Raw genomic sequence first — 20,846 nt, 5'->3', positions numbered from 1 at the left:
ATGTGTAAAAATGAAGCAAACGTGTGTTGAATATACAGTTGGTGTGTTTTATCAGACTGCACTAGTTCCTGTGTTCCAGCTTTTTAATCTTTGAAAGTAGAACCAGTAGCTACTAAACCTCTCTGAAAACTGACAGACATAAACCGAAAGCCCTGGTGTCCCTGCGGCTCTTCCTTTGGTGCCACCACCACAGGAGTAACTTGTTGTTGAGGAGTGTAATTTCTTTACACCTGCTGCCCCCCTGTGGAGAAAATAATTCACTGCAGGTGTTCATAGAGAAACTAGTGGATGTTTGTGTAATCTGAAGTTCGACACTTGAGTGTGTCCTTGAAATACCGCACGGATTTGTTGACTCACAATAGCTGGAACTAGTTTGCACCGTGTAATGTCTGCTAAACTGGCCTGCCAACTCCACAGGAAGTAAAGAGCAGAAATGTGAGAAATGTGAGGGCGATGCTGAGACCCATAATACTCATCACTACACTTTTACTAACATAGCTTACTATTAACAGTGCAGTAGGTATATACTAATGCATAGTTTATAGTTATAGTTATATTGTTAGTGTTATATGCATGTTTTATTTTACTATATATATCTATATATTTTATTGATTTTAGTCTTTATTTATTTCAACATATGCTGCCAAGAGGATTCGTGCCAAACTTAAATTCGTTGTGTTTTCAATGCAATGACAATGAAGAATCTATCTATCTATCTATAAAATTCAAGTTGTATGAATGAATAAAACAATTACATTTAGCACAGCAAGTGTAAGGCAAAGACAAGATCCCTGAATTGCAAAAAAGATCATTTTCAACATTTACTAGCAGCAATTTCAGCTACTAATCTTAGTATTGCTCTTGCTATAAGCATAAAATGCAATAATGTTAACCAACTGCTGATTAAACCAACAACGACTTAATTTAAGTTCAGCCATATTAAAACAAACTGTGTTTGACAATAAGCCAAAACTTTGTGAGCTTTGGATGTTTTATTCTAAGTGCCACAGATGAGTCTAGAAGGACAACAGCTTTTACTGCATGTGTCAAAGCTTATTTTACAAAACATAGTCACATTATAGGAAATGAAAAGTGGCCCCAAAAGTTATTTAAATTAAATCTGATTTCTATCATTTCTATCATTCAAACAGTCACATGAAACTGACAGAATGACAACTATAAAGCTTTCCGGCGCCATTACAAGAAATGGGTATAAACCACTCATGAGGACGAGGTTTCACCACCGGTTGTTTCTCTACTATGCCACCCACCATACAGGTGCCCTGCAATCCAGACAGCCCGACTACTGTAGTTAACTTCAATGAAGGCAAAGCCAGGTGCAAACTTGACACTACAAAGGAGAGCAGGTGCAAACATTTAAGCCTACTCAGAAACATCTTTCACTGAAAAATCCCTCTGAGGTAATTTTGGCGTCGTGCCTGAATGTGCACAGCATAATACTTCTTACTCCTCCTGCTTTACATGATCCTGTACAGTATACTGGAGCAGTGAATGATGCACTGAGACCACCACATACGGGGAGCCATGGTTTTGGCTCCTTCTTCAAGAATGTCAAGTGTGTGGTCCCCTCTTTGTTTGACCAGTGATTTACTGAGAGTGTGTGTGTGAAATATGCTCAGTTATGGAGAATGTGCTGCCATATAAACAGAGCAACAAGGGTAAGGGCTATTTTGAAATGACATGTTATAGTCTCGGAAGAGCAACAAAGCAGAACCTCAACAATTCAAAAACAGAGAGTCAAATAGAAAAAGATTAAACTTGCAAATTCAGTAGCGAGCTGGTAAACATGAAACAAACTACAAAGTCTTCACCCGACAGCTTCACATCGAAACGGCTTCAACTACATGGACGCATTCATGTTTTGCATCCTTCTGTGTCAACACAAATGAGCTGACTCATAAAGTTCTGATTGAGGTCACAAGGTTCATCTAACAGTGAGCAGAGATGCAGGATAAGGACTCATAGTGTTTTACATCCGAGTCCTACAGATCCCAGTGTGCGTGCTGCTTTTGGTCCAACTACCTCAGAGGAATCAACTGTGCTTAATGGAGTTTCTAATTGTCTGCCCTGAATTTGAGAGCTGCTCCAACTGAAGCTACCGGAGATCCTACGTACTGCAAGTGACAGGACGAGGCAGGAGAAAGGTGTTGCATTTGTCTCCCAGTAAAACAGCATTCTGTCTCATTCTGGAAATACTGGGGCATGTTTTTTGGTTTTTTTTATGTGTCAGGGGATGTAGTTATGTTATGAGTGAACATCAGCAATGCAGTGGATTGCTGAAACATGACGAGAGGACATGGCAGGCTTCTTGGGCTTATTGCCAAACACTGTTGAGTGTCTGGGTGCACATGCAAAGTGTGTCGTTGAGACTTCACATTACCAGGAGTAGCATGTTTTGTAGAGGACAAATTGCAAAGTGAGTCGCTTCTAAAAGTACTGTTTCATTTACAGGTGAGGGGAAAACGCAGTTTCCCTGAAAATATAGCTACCTCTACGCTGTGCCTGGATCACAGCATGCATTAATGCGGTTCATGCCAAAGTGGAGTTTGGGGACTTCCTGGGGTCCTAGAGACGTAATGAGGAGAGACTATTCCTGTTTCAACTGATTTCCAATCACAGTTATCCAGAAGGAGAGTAGACTGTTAGGTGGTTTTACATTGAGATTTAACTCTGTGCTGTCAGGTATGGCTCCATGGACAAACTGTCATCAAATCAGGGTTCAAATGAGGTTTCATAGAAATACAATTAGTGAAATCATGACATGAAAAGTTTTGGAGCTTTTTGCTCTGGTGTACTTCTGCTATTGCGCTATCCGTGGTGCTGAACCGCTCTGCTTGTTTTGGGGCCCTAAAACAAGGCTGCCTCGTCTCCAGGCCCCTGAAGTTTAATGACTTGATCCCTGCATTGTCCATTTTTTGGCCCGCTTCACATGCAGCACTGGAACACGCTCGTCTGCAAATATAGCTCGGTCTGGTAAAGTATCTGGAGCCCTCTCCTTTGCTCTGCTCTCCGGAGTAGTGCGGCTTGACGCTGACTGCCAGCAGCTATATCCGCGGCAGCCGAGGACTGCACACAGAACTCGGGACAGATTCGAGGAGCACAAGGAGAGGCTCTCTCCACTGCAGACTCGGAAGATGTTACTCACACACTCGAGTGACCAATGAAGCCACTCACCCCCCACCACCCCCACCCCCCCCCCCCCCCTCCTTCTGTATATCTCCCCCCTTTCTTTTTTTTCATCACTCAAGAGAGAAAGCATGCAAAGCCAAAGGTAGCTATAAGGCTATGGTGCTATGTTTTGTCTCTCACCGTTGGTGATAGTGGTCGACTTCGATCGTTGTCCACAGAAACACTGCAGCATATGCGCTCCTTTCTGAAGGAATGGCCTCAGAATCCTCATTGATTTGGGTTGGTGGGAGCCTTCCTCAATCCAAACAATCGGACAACGCTATCACAACACAGCAGGGTCAGGCAGCATAGCGTAGCCAGCCAGCCAGCCTCTCTCTCTCTACAGGCTCACAGCAGCCCTCAAAACGCCGGAAGGGCACAGTCTGCAGGACAAATTACGCTAAAACGCGGCATCTTGAGTGATTCCCCCGCTTCTCTCTCTCTCTCCCTCTCTCTCTCTCTCTTTCTCTAGCCCTGTCTCTCTCTGTTTATCCTCTTCTTGTCCACCGTCGGTCATTCGCGTTCACGGCAAACACTCCTCTTCCGCCACGGCTGGCAACGCAAGGACGTTACAATGTGCTCTTAATTGTACACCCCCCCCCCTTCCCCCCGCCCCCCTTAGTCTCCGCGTCTTTACCAGCAGCGGACGTAATAGCAGGAAAGGAGAGGGGAAGAGCAGAGAGAGAGAGACAGAGAGAGAGGGAGAGGGAGAGAGCATGCACGCCAAAGTTGAACTGCAGGGGTAAGTGGCAGGCCGGCCACGAGTGAGGTAATGCGGAGCTGACAGTTGAGGCGACACAATTAAGGGCTGCACGATCCGACGCTGGCTGCACAGATGTTGGAACACAAGAGCCAATAGTTTTTTCGCCCCCCCCCCCCTCTCCATTTTTTTCCCTCTCCCTCCAGATCCACCGGGAACAAGCGGACAACGCAGAGCCTACGTCAGCTGCAGCCCACCGCTTTAAGGACAACGGCGTCTTCTCAATGCGTGATCCTACCAGAAAGTTTATGGCTCAGTCACTGTGCTATGAAAGCAAAGGCTAGGTGTCAACAGGGGTCACCTCGGCAGCTGTGCGCTCGACACAAGATGAGAACAGGAAATAAAACCTAAATTGCAGCTTCCTAAGTGCATACATAAACGCCAGCGCACGTGAACTGACTTGCATGTAAAAAAAAAAAAAAGTCACATGATTATGTATGATTAGTTTAAGTGAATAAGGTTGATCAGGATTTTGTCCCGTCACTTGTTGACAGTGATATGTTGGCCTAGTTGACTGTCAGTGATGGAGGAAGTATTCAGATCCCTTAATTAAGCAGAAAAAACACACTGTCGAAATACTCCGTTACAAGTAAAAGTCCTGCATTGAAAGTGTTACTTCATTTTAAGTGCCAATTATTATCAGAATTAGTAATAAGTATAAGTATGAAAAAGGTTAGTTAAGTTAGGCCTATTTTTGTAGTTGGTTAAAGTGCAGCTAACTTTATATTATTGAGTTGTTGATTAAGTAACAATAGAATAAAATCCAAGGCATTGTGTGTCATATGTCTTCTATGTGCTACAGAAAAAGTACTTTGCTATGACTGTACACTTCAGATGCCTCTGAGTAAGTAAATAATCAAGTTTGTAAAGAATACGAATAGCACTTTTCAAAATAAAAATAAAAAACATGCTTCATAATAAAAGCAAGGAAACACAAAATGTCAAACATGCAGGACAGTAAGACGAAGAACAACAACAACATTAAACAAGACTGAAAACAGTTTCACAACAACAGCACTTTTATCTAAGGAGGGATGCCACTTGAAGATCTGTGCTATATTTACTTCATTTCCTCCTGAAAGTCACACGTCAGCTAGATCTCACAACCTTAGCTGCCCTTTCAATTTTGTTTTGTTTACAGAAAAGCTCATCACGTTTTAGGACAGGGCTAGGAACTGTTGGAGTTTCACAAGCAACATTTATTACAGTCAAATGTGTTGTGCTAAACTAAATTAGACAATTAAGGGCCACCATTGATAGCAACTCAAAACTGACTAGAGATGAGTAAGAAAATTGCACTAATCACAAGTTATTTAACATGTAATTATCTTTCAATGTGTTCTAAATATCATATTTAATAACAAATCCGGAATCAAAAGCCAAAATTCAAGATCTCATTTATGCATTTTGGCCCAGGATGACTAGCACTGTCCTGAGTTGCAAGACTAAAAGGTAAGACACTGTGCAACATTTTACTCTAGGGGGTGCCATAACACAAAGGACCCAGTTTGAAATAAGCTGGAAAAAGGCTGAGATTTGACCATGTAACAGAGAGAGGAAGAGAGAAAAAGTGGAAATCTTCATCTCTGATCTCTAATCGAATCATCTCTAGTCTTTAAAGTATTCAGATTCACTCAAGACAAAACACAAATGTTTGGTTTTGTCATGTGCAAAGACATTATTGTTCTTGAGGCTGTGTAAAGACATCCTGCACAACCTTTACTGCAGAAATCAGTTTACACACCGATGCATTTAAGGAGTTTTTTTAATCTCATATAATTATTTATTCAAACATCCCTCTCTATCTTGCACTCACATAACCTTGCACCACAAGAACAACAAATCATATGGCATCAACTGCCTTGAAAACATGCCCTCACTATGTATAGCCTAATGTATACAATGTACATAAAAAGGACGTTTCAGGTCAGCAAAATGCTTCAACAACAGCATCCATGCAAATAAGAAAGGTCAGAGAGGAGTAAAGAGAGGATGGGTGGTGGGAGGGGAGCTGGCATTAAACCCAGAGTCACAGATATGGTGATGGTGCTGTATATTCAGCTATACTGTACTGTCCTACTGCAGAGCCAATCGCCACTATATGCAGGGAGAGCCAGGCAGAGAGAATAGAAGAAGAAAAGGAGAAGAAAAGAGTAGTATAGCACAAAGGGTACAGGGGGGAACTAAAACACAATAAAATCTAGCTGGACCAAAAATTTACTAGACATATCTATGACCAAAAGATACTATAGTTTAGCTCTATTTTGCCATGTTACACCCATCAAAAATGTTTACTGGTTTTAACTTGTTTTAGCCAAACGTTCCGGTGTTTAGGTGCAGCACGTTTTTTGTGTATGCAGCCAATATCTGTTGTCAATTCCCTAAAGTAAATGTTTCTTCAAACAAAGTGTTTCACAATCACACTGAAGACAGAAAAACACAATTACATGTGTAGAAAAGACCAGCACCCAAAGTTAACATAAAGCCAGGTGGGCTTCGGATAAAGATATTGGTCTGCGCTAAATATTACAGAATGCTACGTTTATTTGTCTGATTTCCACTGAGTCAGCTATTCTAGCTGTAGAGGAGTGCCTCGGAGCTGAGCACCCGTGGCACTAATTATAAAAGTAAATGATATCTAGATTTCCTTTTCTTCCACATGATTTTATTTGAAAGAAAAAGAAGTTGAGTGCTTTTAGTTTAAGGTTGCAATTTGATTTATTTATTTCTCAAATAAAGGTTTCAGTTGTTTGTTTCTGCAGTAGGAAGGAGAACTGCTGTATTTCAAGATTATTTAACCTCAATCTACTCAGCCCAACAAATGCTGTCATGGCTTCTCTACTAGAAATTCATGCTGTACAGCAGAGCATTGATCAAAGGTCATGACACAGAAGTTTGTACAAAACAGTGCACAACATATCTAGAGAGAAGCCATTAAAATTCATAGAGCTGATATTGCACTCATTTTAGTACAGTATCAAAACAGGCAGACATACGATGCACAGTATGTACAGTACAGCACTGAGAGTTTTTCCTACACAGTGGAAAAATGTTTCCTCTAACGTTAAATTTAAAAGGTAAAATTTAAGTACAGCATATAATGTTAACAAACTAATCCAAAAGTTTAATTACTGTTAGGATGAGTCAGTTATTAGTAAGTGTTCACAGCAGAGCTGCCCACAGTGGGGCACGCAGGATGAGACAAACAGATCTCTACAAAACATATGAAAAAGCCACTTGTTCAGTTAAAACCTTGGCTGTGTGCAGTTTTCCTATGCTGGAAAATTATGTAACCCCAGCTGTGTCCCACAAACCTGGCCTATGAGAGTCATGTTATGCAGACTGGTTCACAGTGACATCAAATATTTGGGTCTTAATTTCAGTTTTAGAAATATTACATTGTTTACTGTACACCATTAAATTCTTTATACTATCTAGTGAGTCTTTTACCAAATTTCACAGACTTTTAATTATTGCTTACATAATTCTCCATTCCATCTTTTAATGTGTTTTTCCCATCTAGTATGTGGCCACTGGTCGTTTCAAATTCTTTCTGTATAATCAAAAAATTAAAAATGGACTTGTAGTCTTGAAACATGCTTGTGATAGATCATCGATCACAGTTAACATCATGTCAGCTTCTGTTTTTTGTCAAAGGACATTATCGTTATTGCATCTTGTTGAGTCCAGATCCATATATAACCAAACAGGACTCGCGCATTCGTTTGATGAAGTATGCAGGACAACAGATAAGGTTCAACACGTCTAATTTATTAAAAGTATAGTCAAGCATATAAGTTTGAGATTGCTTACAGAGCTCTGGACCACCCTGCTTTCGTCTCGCCTGTCTAAGCAGCATGCAGTACTTTCTTGTTTCAGACATTCATTTTTATACAAACATTCTCTGTGTAACAGGGTCACTCCGCCTCTTCTCTCCTCACACCATTCTGACCTGAACCTGTTATCTAAACATGTAATACTTGTACTGTCTACTACTCTTGGCAATCAGGTTCACAATGTTTAATGTTCACGTCACAATGTTCATAAACAATCATAATCATCAGTTTAAGGCTGACTTGCCTTTTTAATCATACAAAGCATACAGTATTAAACATAACATATCCCTTCAATCTAAATGCAGCTCAGACTTTTCACTGCCTTTCACTTGCACTGCCTAGCACCAACATATTTGACATGAACATTGTCTATCTCAACCAAAGTGCCAACATGTACATGTTTTATTCTGTATTGAAATAATTGTAAACAAGGAATGGGCTCAAAGTTAACCAAAACACCACCACTGTATTGTAAATTGGTTGATGTAAAAGGAAAAAAAAAAAAGGTTGGTACAATGGTTAGCACTGTTGCCTCACTAGAAGAAGGTTCTTGGTTGTAACCTTGGTTTGGCCAGGGGTTTGTACACGTTGAATATGTTTGTTTTTTGTCACTATATATATATATATATATGTATGATAAACGGGCGACCTGTCCTATACCTCGCCTCTCGCCCAGTGTCACCTTGGATTGGCTCAAGCCCCACGCAGCCCTCACAGGATAGATGGATGGATGGAGCAAAAACATTTAAAAACCTTTAAACTTTTGAACTGGCATCTGTAGCACTAAATTCTACACCAGTAACTGGTTTTAATGTTCAGCCACAACAGCCTATGCAGAGGGGAAAACGACTCGAATCAGTAGAAGGGAGTAAAATATGCCATGTTTTCCACAGGACTGAGTCACTGCTGATGGTAACTACCATTTGCTGAAATGCCAAAAAGTGTTCTCATATTCTGCAAAGCAAAAAGCAAGGTCTGTGTTGCACTGCAAAACCGTTAATGGCTGCATAAAGTGAAGCTGCCATTTCGTGCAAAATGGCAAGTGTGCAAACTTTGAGGTTAGGGACTCAATCTGAGTACAACACAGCAACAAGATACTTGTCACAGGTAACATATGAGCATCTCAATATCAAAGACGCAACTAGTACGATCAGGAGGATTTGGTTGTGTTTGTTTTTTGTTAGCGGGCCTGCTTTGGCCCAAGAAGGGATGCTAGATGTATATTGTTGTGTGTATTTTCATGGGGGATGTGTGTGGAAATCACTAATAATATCTACTGTTTTTCCTGCTTTGCGGTGACAGGATATAGTAACAACCAGCACAACAAATTAACATCTAATCTGAAGCTTCAGATCAACTCCAAAATGCTGAGACTGCAGTTTCAGCACATTGTGAAAGACAGAGTGAGAGAAAGACAGAAAGACAAAGACAGACAGAAAGAGAGAGGGGAAGAAGGATTTTTAAATGCGATATGCGATAGTCAAGACTGCAAATACGTGGGGGGATAAGGAATGAGAGGTTAAGATTGCTGTCGTGTGCATGACGGAGGAAGAGGGGATTTAACAGATGAGGGGAGTGAGAGGGGGAACAGGGATGTGGAAAATGAATCAGCAGCAGTATTAAACGGGTGTGTGTCCTTCTTTGTGAAGAGCTTTTCTTTCTTTGACCCAGGTGACACCCGGGTCAATGAGAAACACCACATCCACTACTGCAGACACACTGACTGAAATCAGCCTTATCTTTACCTGTGGTGTATTTACAGGATAGAAGGGTTTTTCAAACAGATGTCAATGCTTAACCAACCACAATGTATACTACAGCAAATGTCTCTGACGGCTGGGTTAGCGTGCTTGAGGGGCTCCGGAGCAGAAATGGGCTCGACCATTCCTCCCTCTCGCAGTGCACTGTGTGCAGTTTTCCTATGCTGGAATATTACGTAACCCCAGATGTGTTCCACAAGGCCCTTGCTGTGTAAATCGATGATGCATATAGTCCCATATTCCCCATTAAAATGATAATTAATTAAATTATCATAAACCAATTGTTTGACTGAACCTGCAGCCCAGAGCATTTGCCTTTAAATTAGATTAGAAAACTTTATTAACCCCAAGAGAGGAAACTAGTTTTGTCAAACGTGCATGGTGACAAATAACTAAACAGACAAGTCCGATCAAGTTGATCTACCAATTAATCAATTAAATAATCAATAAAAAACTGGCATTACACGATGAACCTAAAAACTAGATGAATAAAACAGGAAATAGATATTAAATAAATGAACAAGCCTTGCTGTCATCAAACAAGAGCCAGAGTCAGAGTCGCAGCAAGAGAGCAGAAACAATCAAACTGTCAGGGAAGATACCTCACAAGATCAAATAGATATACCGTACAGCATCATGCCAGCATTGGCTTTTTATTGCAGGTATAAGCTATTACTGATTCAACTGATTTGAATTGTCATCATTGTCCTAATGTTTCTACAGTTTAAGTACACGTGGCATAAAAAAAAAAAAAGCTCAGCTGAACAGAGATGAAAGAAAAGAGCCCACAAGGTCCCGTGAGATGACCCGAATCATAAAGATGCTGTAAACTCCCCCTCTCCTGAAATACAATACAAGGATGCCAACACTGCGCTGTGGCAGGAAGTGTGATCAACAACAGAGGACAGACATTATGCATGACAGTGAAGCGTAAGGCATTTCATATGTGTGGTTCACACACAGTACACTTCAGTTGAGTGGGGATCAATGAATGTGGCCATAAACTCTGCAGATCCCAATGTGGGTTTAAGAAAGGTGAAAGTCAGGTCAGTCAGGCCAAAACGATGTAGGTGAAATGTAAACAAAACAGGAGCCCCCCCCCCCCCCCCCCCCCCCCCCCCCCTGCCCAGGTACCTTGACATATACTGTAAATGCCACAACTTTTTGGATTTTTGCTTTATTGTAAACTCTGGGTGAAACAGGACAGGGTGACAATGAGAGAAAGGTTACCCTACTTTATCAAGGGCACCCTGTCCCTTATCCAAATATATACACGGAGGGAATGCACTACTTGTTTTGTGCTTTAACCCCAAGCCTCCTTAAAACTGCCCTGCAAAAACACTGCCAACACAACTGCAAGAAGACACATGGTGTTTTAGAGTGAGTTCCGTATTTTAAGCTGTGTGTAAACCATGAGGCAGAATCTAGTTTTTCATGCAGCAGACTCTGTGTCTCATGGCTCTAAATAACAAGCCTCTACAGCCCCATCACTTGCAGAGTTGAACAGCTTTGTCAACAACACGCTTGCTGCTGATCGTTGAGGCCACCTCGCCGCCGCTGCACGGGGGGGAAAAGCAGCACATTCATCTCACCGAAGTGGAGAGCCAGCAGTTTTTGTCTGAATCAGCTGACAGCACTGACAGAGTAAAGGGCTGCTCTGGCAGGGAGACTAAAGCCGTTTCCCATGCGCAACACTGGGGGTGAAAACAGTGGAATTCAGGCCTAATATTTACACAAGTTGTGTTTCATATGAGATTTAGATGCTTTTCGAATAAATGTGGACTAATTATGTTATACCCCGTGCTGGAAAAGGTGCATATGAAGGAGAGAGCAAACTATTCCAGGCGGTGGACTGAGCTGTGAAGCCGGGACACAGCAGCAGCAGCTTCGCGCTGCAGCACTGAAGCATGTGCTGATCTGTGGTTGGTTATCGCACATATACAGTATCATAAGCATCCTCCTCAACTTCTAGCACATGCTATGAAAGTACAGTCCTCCTCTGCTGCCTTTGCTGTGCTGCTGCTGCTGCTGCATGCTACAGCAACAAAGTTACAGAAGGGCTTTTAGTGTTCCGCAGTGTGTGTGTGTGTGTGTGTGTGTGTGTGTGTGTGTGTGTGTGTGTGTGTGTATGTGTGTGCTCAAAGAATACACACAAATAAGCAACGTGCTACGTCCAAAGGAAAAAAACATCAACAACTAAACATCAAAATAAAATGAGCTCATAACTTATTCATATGCGTGCACGTGGAAGTTTCTTACCGGCGTTTTTATCACCCATGTCCCCTTGCGGTGCAGAAGTTGAAGATACTGACGACGTAGGCTATAGGATGAGAGGGAAGTCGCTGGGAGGTGGTGCGCGCTCGCTTCTTCAGCTGGGACAGCCGGGCAACGACAGCGGAGAGGCAAGTTGCTTGTTTCAAGTAAGCTCCTTCTGGGACCCTGCTGTGGCGCGCGGGGGGATGCGGAGCTGTTTAGTGAGATCCAGCTTGAGACCCTTTGCTGTTTGCAAGAGTTTCTGAGTAAGGTGGAGTGTGGACTCAGGTAAAGAATGAAGGAGGGGTGGGGCTGTGTGTGTGTGTGTGTGTGTGTGTGTGTGTGTGTGTGTGTGTGTGTGTGTGTGTGTGTGTGTGTGTGTGTGTGTGTGTGTGTATGTGTGTGTGTTGCAAGGGTAAGCGGATGCAGGGTGTGCATTGTGTCTTGATACAGGAGTACAGTTTTTGTCAGGGGCTGCTGTTCTTCCGCTGCTGTGCTGAAACAGTGAAGCAAAACAGAAGGGATAGTTACCTCCTCTCAAACTGGCAGTGAGACCTCATGCTTACAGTTTATACTGATGACTGTGCAGACAAAAATGTTCTATTTTCTGCAAGCCAAATCTCAGTTTCCTCAACTTAGGTTTGGCTTTAGAAGTCTGTAGGAAGGTTCTGTTACAAATTTGTGGCATTACTCCTTTATTCTGTTAACCAAAGCCCATAAGTGTAATTTAAAACAATTATTATGATCAAATAAATAAATAAATAATAATAACAATGAGAAAATAATAATGCACATAGATCCAAGTGAATGAATGAATTAAGTTTTTGCCATCATGCAAACTTTGCCCAGCCTACATGGACTTATCTGACACCACAATGCAGAATACATTTGAGATTTTCAAACCGTCAGGTCTACAACAAAATGCACTAGTGGCTCATACTAAATGTTCTGCATAACACTTGAGAAATTGGAATAAATAAAAATGAATCCATCTACATTTCCTTCCTTTCCAGGCTTTTGAGACATAAAAATTGCACGGCCATTCCGATATTTGATCATCTGTTCAACAGAACGTGAAAGGGTTTTGTTGAGCCATTTGAATGGAATTAATATGTATAATACTTAGGTGCATGCCCCAGTAAGGCCAGTGAGAGCATGCTTGCAGTATAATGTACTCCTATGTATCCCAAACTGACCAAGTGACAGTGCCAGTGTTACACTTTTTCATGTAATCTTTTAACCATTTTCTGCTAAATTAACAATAAGTCATTTTCACTTCCAGCCTACAGCGATGAGCTCCATCCTCACACACCTGCTGACCACATACTGTACCATGTTGCTTAACCTATAGCAAAGGCAGATGATATTTTGCTGAGAGACATCAATATTTAATGAGTGACTCACAGATCAATAGTTGTGTCCTGAGCATCTGACTTGTTATTTTTGCCTGTTATTTGATTATACTGCAGTAGAATTCTGATAGACTTTGTGTAGAGTATAAAGACTGTGCATTCAGAATGAGCCGGCTGTTCCCGTGCAATGGCTTTGTGCAAAAAGCTCTTGAGGAACTTGCTTGTGTTGTGTAACCAAATCATGTGGATGTGAACTGCCAGGGCAGATATGCACGCAGAGGTGCAGTGTGTGCATAAGAATGTGTCACTCTCACATTTATTCAAGTGCCGCTCTCATCGTGTAATTATTCTTTTTACCCCAAAATAAAAAAAAACAAACAACTTAACAAAACACCTTTTTTTTTTTTTTCCCGTAATAGGCCTATACTTTTAGCCTACTCTTATTCTATTAGAGGAGTGAGAGGTTGATACTGTCACGCCATGTGCTATCCTCTGGTATTTTGGGTAAAAGAAACATCAGGACTTTGCAGTGATCTGAAATCCCACTCAGTGTCCACTTTAGCATGATTGTGTAAATCAGCTTCTGACTGCTGAATACCACAATCACACCCCAGCCACAGAGACTCAAAATCTATGCGGGGTGGGAAAAAAAAAAAACAGAAAACAAGTGGCAGTGTGGTATTATCTAACTGGTCCATTGATCAGTGTCTTAGAAAGCTCTCTGTCAGCACTCTGATGGGACGTTATGTTAACAGCTAGAGTTTCCTCTGGTGGTATAAAAAGACTGTACTGCTGGTATAAGATGTTTCTAGCCTTTGGGTTGAAATAGAAGCCTCAAGGCCAAATGACGTTCAGCATCATGCGTCCGCCTGTGGATTCAAATCACAGCACAAATATCCAACATTTGAACTTCAGAGCTGCTTTATTATTCACTTTACCTGTACGTGCAGGGGTTGCAGGAAGCTGAATCGTGGATCTAAATGCATGACAAGTCGTTCTGATTTCAGGTGTCACACTTCCTGTCACATGACCGAGGACCTGCAAGCCCTGTTGCTGACACAGGCGAATCCTGGCTGGCGTCTGTTCACAGCGAATCGATGAGAGGACCTGAAAGAGGACACCACTGCTGGGAAAAAATGCGCTGCATTGATCAGAAAGGAACCCAAAGTCCTCTACAGATTCAGAGAGAGATTAATGTGTGCATGGGAGGGTTGTGTTGTTGCATAGCAGGGTTGCAGCACAGTACAGCTATTTAACCAAAACAGCTTTTACCTGACTTAACTCCAGCTGCCACTCAAATATTTATGATTCTCACCCTTTTTTTATCTACTCTCCTCCCTCCCTCTGCTCATTTCTTTGGCCTCCCCACCTCAATCTGTCCTGTGCTCGCTCCTATCACTGTCATCCCTCGCTTACCTCCTCTGCTCTCTCCCTCCCTCCTCCTACTCCTCATCTCCCAAACCTCCCTGTCCTCCCCTGCCCCAGACCTGCACCCATAGGATATCATCTAACCTGGCAGTGTGTCCTTGGGTCCCTACAGTGACAAAGGCATATTGCTCTCCTTCCTTTGTACACTGTATCTTTGCCCTGAAACATCAACACCCCCACTTTTGGGTATGACTATATAATTTGTTTTTTTTTGCAGGAGTGAGATTGTGTTATAATGTCCCCATGGGATGCATCCTCTGCTTCAGTAGCTCCTACTCCTTTTATTTTGTCCCAGCTTTATTACAGCATTTGTGGGTGCAATATTGTCCACAGCTAAAGTAGCCCAGGAAGTCAAGTGCAGATATTGCACTGGAGGAGAGCCCTAGTTACTCTGCAGGCACTGCAGTGCAGCCTTCTCATGGTAAATTCTACCTTCTTCACCTATTTCTGGAGTCACTGGCAGGCCAGTGAAAAGATTGTGGAACTTGTCCAGATGCCAATAGCAACATCTAGTTCCATTAATATTGCTCAGCTACAGTGTACTGTCAATTACTTTCTCTCTTGTTTTCATAAAAACAAACTTCTTTATGCTTACAAATGTTTCATTAATAAGGAGAATCAAAAGAGGAGCCATTAATTATATTTCTATAATTTTGATACAATTAATAATATTGTTTTACAGTGCTCTCCATCTTCTTGTATTCCTCTATGACTAAAGCTTTTGCATTAATTTATTATTCTATTATATGATTTAGAAATTGATCTAAGGTGGAAGTAAAAGTAGTGATAAAAAACAAAACTGCTTTAAATTCTAGTCAAATAAAAGTACAAAACTTTTAAAATGTACTTAAAAAAGTAAAACATATTATATTAAATTATTGTATTGTTTTCGCTGATGCATTAATATGTAATTTTGCTGCAAACAGCTTTATACAGATTGGTGATTCATAGCAATATGCCTTTCTCACAGCATGTTTGACTTGTCAGTGAAGGAAAAACACAGGTGATACTAATAACATTAATGACATCCCTGCTCTATTTAAGTGTCCCGGTGTGAATTAACGAAAGAATGACTGAAATAAGTACAAGTAAATTAAAACTGTACCTAAGTCCAGTACTTGAATAATTGTACATACAATTCTATACTTTAATACGCCACTAGAGGGGAGTGAAGTGCTATCTCTGGAAAAAAAAACAAGCTGTAACACTGAGACCTTCTGGTGCATTCAAGTACTCTAATCTATTATGTCAGAATTTGAATTAACGTGAATCGGCTATATTTTAACCACACTACGAATTTGAGTCACTGATTTAAAGTGTAGTACACGCATTGAACAACAGATGAACAACAACATAGATACAGAATCTATGGTAAAATGTTGAATTGTAAACTGAGAACAGGGTTAGATATAGTGCAAGCTCGTCTGATAAAAAGCCTATTTTATGGGTAATGTAATAAGTTACTTTATATAGATTATATACAGTCTGTTTAGAGTTACGTTTGACAGTAAATTACGATTATGTACAAGCTAATGAATTTGCACGTCATGTTAATTTCGCCATGCTGTCTGTATTTTCGTATTTTGTTCAAAGACTAAACAAATAAATAGATGATATATTATACATATTTATTGGCAGATGAAATAAACAACCCCTGTGCCTCTCTCCACTCCTCCAGAAAATACTAAGAGCTCTGGGGTGGAGGTCAGAAGTCGGAGCTTTTAGATGAGTCCTTGAATGCTGCATTAGCTGCTCCAGTCTTGCAGTGGGACGGGCTTAAACAGGAGGTCATCACAAACATGGCGTGGAGAGGATGTGTGATGAAATGGGCAAAAACAGAGTTCGTCAGCCCTCGGAACACAACTTCACGAAGCTGCAGGTGAGCAAATATAAAGCTGTTCAGGTCACAGCGTCTAGAACAGCACTACAAACAAGAATATCACTGACAGGATGTGTGTGTTTTCTTCTCGAGCAGCAGTTTGAGGGTTACCTAACCGTTCCCACTGTCATTGTAATGAGATCCACGGGGCAGAAGACAGCTCTGTGTTTCATGTATTTGCAGAAAGAAATCTTGTGTTATTTATTTAACGTCTTTTAAAATGGGCTGAGCTGTTCATGCAGCATGTCCCGCTTTTCCTACAGCCCACTGCTTACCCCTATTGAACCTATAACCTGATGAATAAATAGCTAGTGCTTAATTGTTTTAACTCCAGGGGGGTTGTTTTTGCTTTGCCTTATTTCGTACAGGTTTTCATTTTTTTCTGTATGTTTACAAAAGCACTCTATCACTCTATCAGTTTTAACACTTCTCCCTCTGTCCGCAAATTATTTGACAGACTTAGTTTCTACAACCAACAGAGGTGTGGTTTCCGTCGGGAAGCCAAAAGGCCGGATACAAAGAAAGGCAATGTCAGCCAAGAAACAAACCCTTCACCCCCTGAAGCTGGCACACCAGGTCCCCCACCTCCTCCCAAAGCCCCCAGACCAACACTCTTCAAACCGCTGATGTTCACAGTAGGGGTAGGTCCTCACATTTTTCTACTAGAATGTTTTACCTTCTTTTATTCTGGTGTTTAAGTGGATGTGAAGAGGTAGATGCATGACATGGTGAGGTTTGGAACAGTATGATGGCGCTGGATGTTGTCTGACTCCATGGCAGTTTACAGGTTGCTCCTTTGGTGTGGCTGCCATTCTGCAATATGAGACCCTGAAGTCAAGAGTTCAGACTGCAAAGCATGAAGAGGAGTCAGAAAAGTTCTTACAGGTGAGGTTGTAATAATACAAACTGCTCTCTCTGCCCTCACTGCTGTCATCTTTATATTACCACTGAAACAAATTGGCTGCTCACATTGATTCAGCTTACCATTCACATATTACCAGGGGTCCCAGGACATGGCGTACTGGCATGACTGGTGGAACCAGCTGTCAGGCCTCCAGCAACAGCTCATCCTCCTGATGTCCATGGCGGATGACTTCTGGAGCAGCCTCACAGAGGGACAGAGGACTGTCACAGGTAGCTTATTTTGCAAACACACACTCATTTTGTTCCTGTGTCTCCTCAAATGTAATGGCTGGCATTAACATATTTGCACGCACGTCATATAATGCCACATTTCTTCAGAGTCAGAGGCTTTCCTTGTGAATGTTTTCCAGGTATTATTGCAGTAAATGCTGTGGTCCTGTGTTTGTGGCGGATCCCTGCAATGCAAAGACGCATGATTAAGTACTTCACGTCCAACCCAGCCTCCAGTGAGTATGCCTGGTTTACCATATTTACCATATATACATTCATGTTCTTGCAGGTGTAAAATTTGCCTCTGGAGTCCCCGGCATGTTCTAAGCACACATTTAATGTTTGTATCCATTTCTCTCTCCTCTACCAGAAACACGCTGTGTTCCCATGATCCTGTCCTCCTTCAGCCACTACTCCATCATCCACATGGTGGCCAACATGTATGTCCTGTGGACATTCTCCTCGGGAATCGTCTCTCTCTTGGGGAAGGAGCAGTTTCTTGCAGTCTACCTGTCTGCCGGTGAGTTGAGCATCGGACTGGAGTCTCATAACATTTAATCAAATCTAAATTCAGTATTATATCTTGACTGAATCTATAAAATCTAAATCACTTACTGAATCTATTTAGGTTTATTTGCTAATTAGTTAAATGACTATCTGAATGAGCAGAAAGAGATGTGAAAGAAAGTGATCACATACTTTTTTGGGGAGGGAGAAAATGTGCTATCATTCTCACTTATTGTGTGTATTTTCAGGTGTGATTTCCACTATGGTTAGCTACATGTGTAAAACAGCCTCTGGACGTCTCTATCCATCATTAGGAGCGGTAAGATATTTGCTAAAATCTTCATACATCTGAACACAAAAGAAATACAATAATTCTAGTGTTTTGATCTGTCTTTTTTTAATTGATCTATAGTCAGGTGCTGTCATGGCAATCCTGGCCGCAGTCTGTGCAAAGGTGCCAGAGGCCAAACTAGGCATAATATTCCTCCCCGTGGTGACTTTCACAGCAGGAAATGTGAGTGAGGCACAGTATGTATGCATATCTAAGTGTGTGTGTGTGCGTATGCATGCGTGTTTGTGAGCACTCATGGCTTTGGAAGTGCAGTATGCTGGATTTGAACTTCTCAAGTGTAAGCTCAAAAAGCTTTTTTGGTAATGGGTACATTTAACAGGGTGTTGACATTCCCATGTTGTGTTTTCACTGCAGGAAAGAGATGTAAATCTATGCATGAACAAAACGGACAAAGTCCCGTGTATGAATGAGTGAATGTGTAAGTATGCATGTCTGAATGCATGGTAGAGATACTGTAGCTGTTGATACACTTTATAGTACATTGTATGTAACTTCAGGTTCCTGTTCATGGTCTGTCTCTAGGCTCTGAAAGCACTCGTTGCCATAGATACAGCAGGGCTCATACTGGGATGGCGGATATTTGACCACGCAGCTCACCTTGGTGGAGCCCTTTTTGGAGTGTGAGTGGCCCAATATTCATTCATTTTACACTGAGCAAAAAATAAGTGTTTTTTTCTGTTTTGTTTTTAAGTTTTTATGGTAAAAAATACAAAATGATCAGTGTTTTATACTGAAGTTTCCTCAAGTCTAATTGTTATCCTTTACTCAAAATATGTCAGGGTTACGTGGTAAGAAATGTAGTGAAAGAGTAGCCTGACAAAATAGTCTTTACTTACATTCAAACGCATCTCACTGGTTTCATAAATGTGATATATTCATTGCATGACCTAAAAGCTAGTCAGTGGCCTTGGAGATGAGAATAAGATTATTTTGTCAAACTACTGTTTTCTAGGTCAACACTGAACTTCCATGCTTTAGTCTTGTAGCCCAACTCAAACCATAAAAAAACACAATCAGTTTAAGTCTAAAAGCTGGCTCATAAGCAGATCAATTACTATAAAGATACCTGTAAGCTGTAATGAAAAATTGTTGCTCCACAATACCATGTGTTGTTATTGGATGTTTTTACACTCCCTGTTGTAGTTTGAACTCTACTTACAGCAGCCGAAATCCTTGCACAGGTCTGATGTGGATGTTATTGGGCTTTAAATGTGGATCGATAGAATAACTTACATTTTAACTCTCTCCATATATCTTGTCCTACAGATGGTATGTGGCATACGGTCACAAACTCATTTGGAGGAAGAGGGAACCCCTTGTGAAGCTGTGGCATGACATGCGCTCTCGAGGTGCAGGTGGATCCCGGCCTGGAGGCGCGCCTGGGGTCGATGGTGGTAGTGGAGGACCCGGACCACAATAAAACTCAGTTACCTCAGAATATGCAAGGACACTTTTATCCACTGAGATGGAATGGGATGTTGTTGATTATCAATAAATATAGTTTTTCATTCAAGTTTAGTAATGAGCATAAGCTGATTTAATGGTACGCAGAGACCTGAAATTTGAAGAACAGGGCAGAGTTCACATTTGATGTCGCAATCCAGATGTTTACTGTGTGGGCTGATACATCTGCTGCCCTACAAGAAACAAAATACTACAAAATATCATCACTCTCATATCTCTCTGAAGATGTTTAACCTTCAGCCTTCATGTCAGTTTTTTCATGGTCATGTTATAGAAAGAAACTGTATCAGCTCGGACAGAAGAATCAGAATGTTGATCCAATCCAAGGATAAAATCAGTTGCTGAATTAAATGTAATATACAGTCCTGTGGGCTGGTCTTATGTTGCTATTAAAACTTGAGTATCAAAGAGTTAATTAATCATTTATATTTAAAAACTTCATGATTTTTAACAAGTGGGAACTCATTTTACACAGGGTTGGTTGGGTGTTGCCTAAGGTTAGCCAGAAATCTCCAAGGTGTGGATTTAAAAAGAGGAACATTTGCCTGTAGTGGCTTCACAATATTTGACACAGGGCAGATTTACCCTGAAGGGATATACCTGTTACAAACTGGACTTATGTTTTCCATATAAACATTCCTCAAACATACCAGAATCCCATTTTAGGGCTGGAACAAATGATAAAATATTAAATATTAATTTTAATTATTAAAAATTAAGTTATTTTCCAAATTATTTTCTCAATCAATTAATTGCTTTGGTGGAGGAGTTGTTTACTTTTGTACAGGGTAACCTTTACCCAAAGGAACATATGCTTATGTTAAAAGCAGTTTAGTATTTTGCTTGGAAACTCTGAAACTACGGCTTTTGCAAAAATTTAAAGCAACTCCTGCATTTGGTACTATGATTTGACTCTTTCAATTATTTAGTTG

At 41.1% G+C, this 20,846-nt stretch overlaps 2 protein-coding genes and 1 long non-coding RNA gene across 6 annotated transcripts in view; 1 reads left to right on the top strand and 2 right to left on the bottom strand.

Annotated features, from left to right (window-relative positions):
• fgf12a (fibroblast growth factor 12a) overlaps positions 1 to 12,008 on the bottom strand; it is a 38,446-nt gene extending 26,438 nt beyond the window's left edge. The window contains exon 1 of one of the 3 annotated variants that reach the window (XM_056390661.1): positions 11,805 to 12,008. In XM_056390661.1, coding sequence (XP_056246636.1) covers positions 11,805 to 11,823 — 19 coding nt within the window. In that variant the 5' untranslated portion in view covers positions 11,824 to 12,008. Of the gene's footprint in view, positions 1 to 3,330; positions 3,776 to 11,804 lie in introns of those variants that run through there. The other 2 variants (XM_056390660.1, XM_056390662.1) reach the window with 2 other exon arrangements.
• Positions 12,009 to 16,185: 4,177 nt separating this feature from the next.
• LOC130178439 (uncharacterized) lies at positions 16,186 to 17,578 on the bottom strand. The gene is made up of 3 exons (XR_008829166.1): positions 17,442 to 17,578; positions 17,134 to 17,304; positions 16,186 to 16,451 (listed from the first exon to the last, which is right to left on the bottom strand). It is a non-coding gene; the product is annotated as an uncharacterized LOC130178439 (long non-coding RNA).
• On the top strand, positions 16,356 to 20,324 carry parla (presenilin associated, rhomboid-like a). 2 transcript variants are annotated; one of them, XR_008829165.1, is made up of 11 exons: positions 16,356 to 16,457; positions 16,915 to 17,098; positions 17,238 to 17,342; positions 17,459 to 17,591; positions 17,732 to 17,827; positions 17,962 to 18,111; positions 18,347 to 18,417; positions 18,511 to 18,612; positions 18,805 to 18,868; positions 18,973 to 19,070; positions 19,717 to 19,736. XR_008829165.1 is itself a non-coding variant. In XM_056390651.1 (10 exons), exons 1-10 carry the CDS (start codon positions 16,378 to 16,380, stop codon positions 19,868 to 19,870), a joined length of 1,173 nt encoding a protein of 390 aa, XP_056246626.1. In that variant the 5' UTR covers positions 16,356 to 16,377; the 3' UTR covers positions 19,871 to 20,324. The 2 variants fall into 2 exon arrangements, 1 of the variants encoding a protein (XP_056246626.1); XM_056390651.1 differs by lacking the exon at positions 18,805 to 18,868 and having other exon boundaries at positions 19,717 to 20,324.
• The last annotated feature ends 522 nt before the right edge of the window (positions 20,325 to 20,846 follow it).

Source organism: Seriola aureovittata, chromosome 12 (genome assembly GCF_021018895.1).
Source record: "Seriola aureovittata isolate HTS-2021-v1 ecotype China chromosome 12, ASM2101889v1, whole genome shotgun sequence".
NCBI classification, from domain to species: Eukaryota; Metazoa; Chordata; class Actinopteri; order Carangiformes; family Carangidae; genus Seriola; species Seriola aureovittata.
Note: the sequence above shows the minus strand (reverse complement) of the source record. Positions and strands in the feature narration are given on the sequence as shown.

Coding starts and splice junctions, on each gene's coding strand:
- parla (XM_056390651.1), top strand. CDS start 16,378: ATGGCGTGGAGAGGATGTGTGATGAAATGGGCAAAAACAGAGTTCGTC. Junction 17,343..17,458: donor AGTCAGAAAAGTTCTTACAG/GTGAGGTTGTAA, acceptor ACATATTACCAG/GGGTCCCAGGACATGGCGTA. Junction 17,828..17,961: donor CACGTCCAACCCAGCCTCCA/GTGAGTATGCCT, acceptor CTCCTCTACCAG/AAACACGCTGTGTTCCCATG.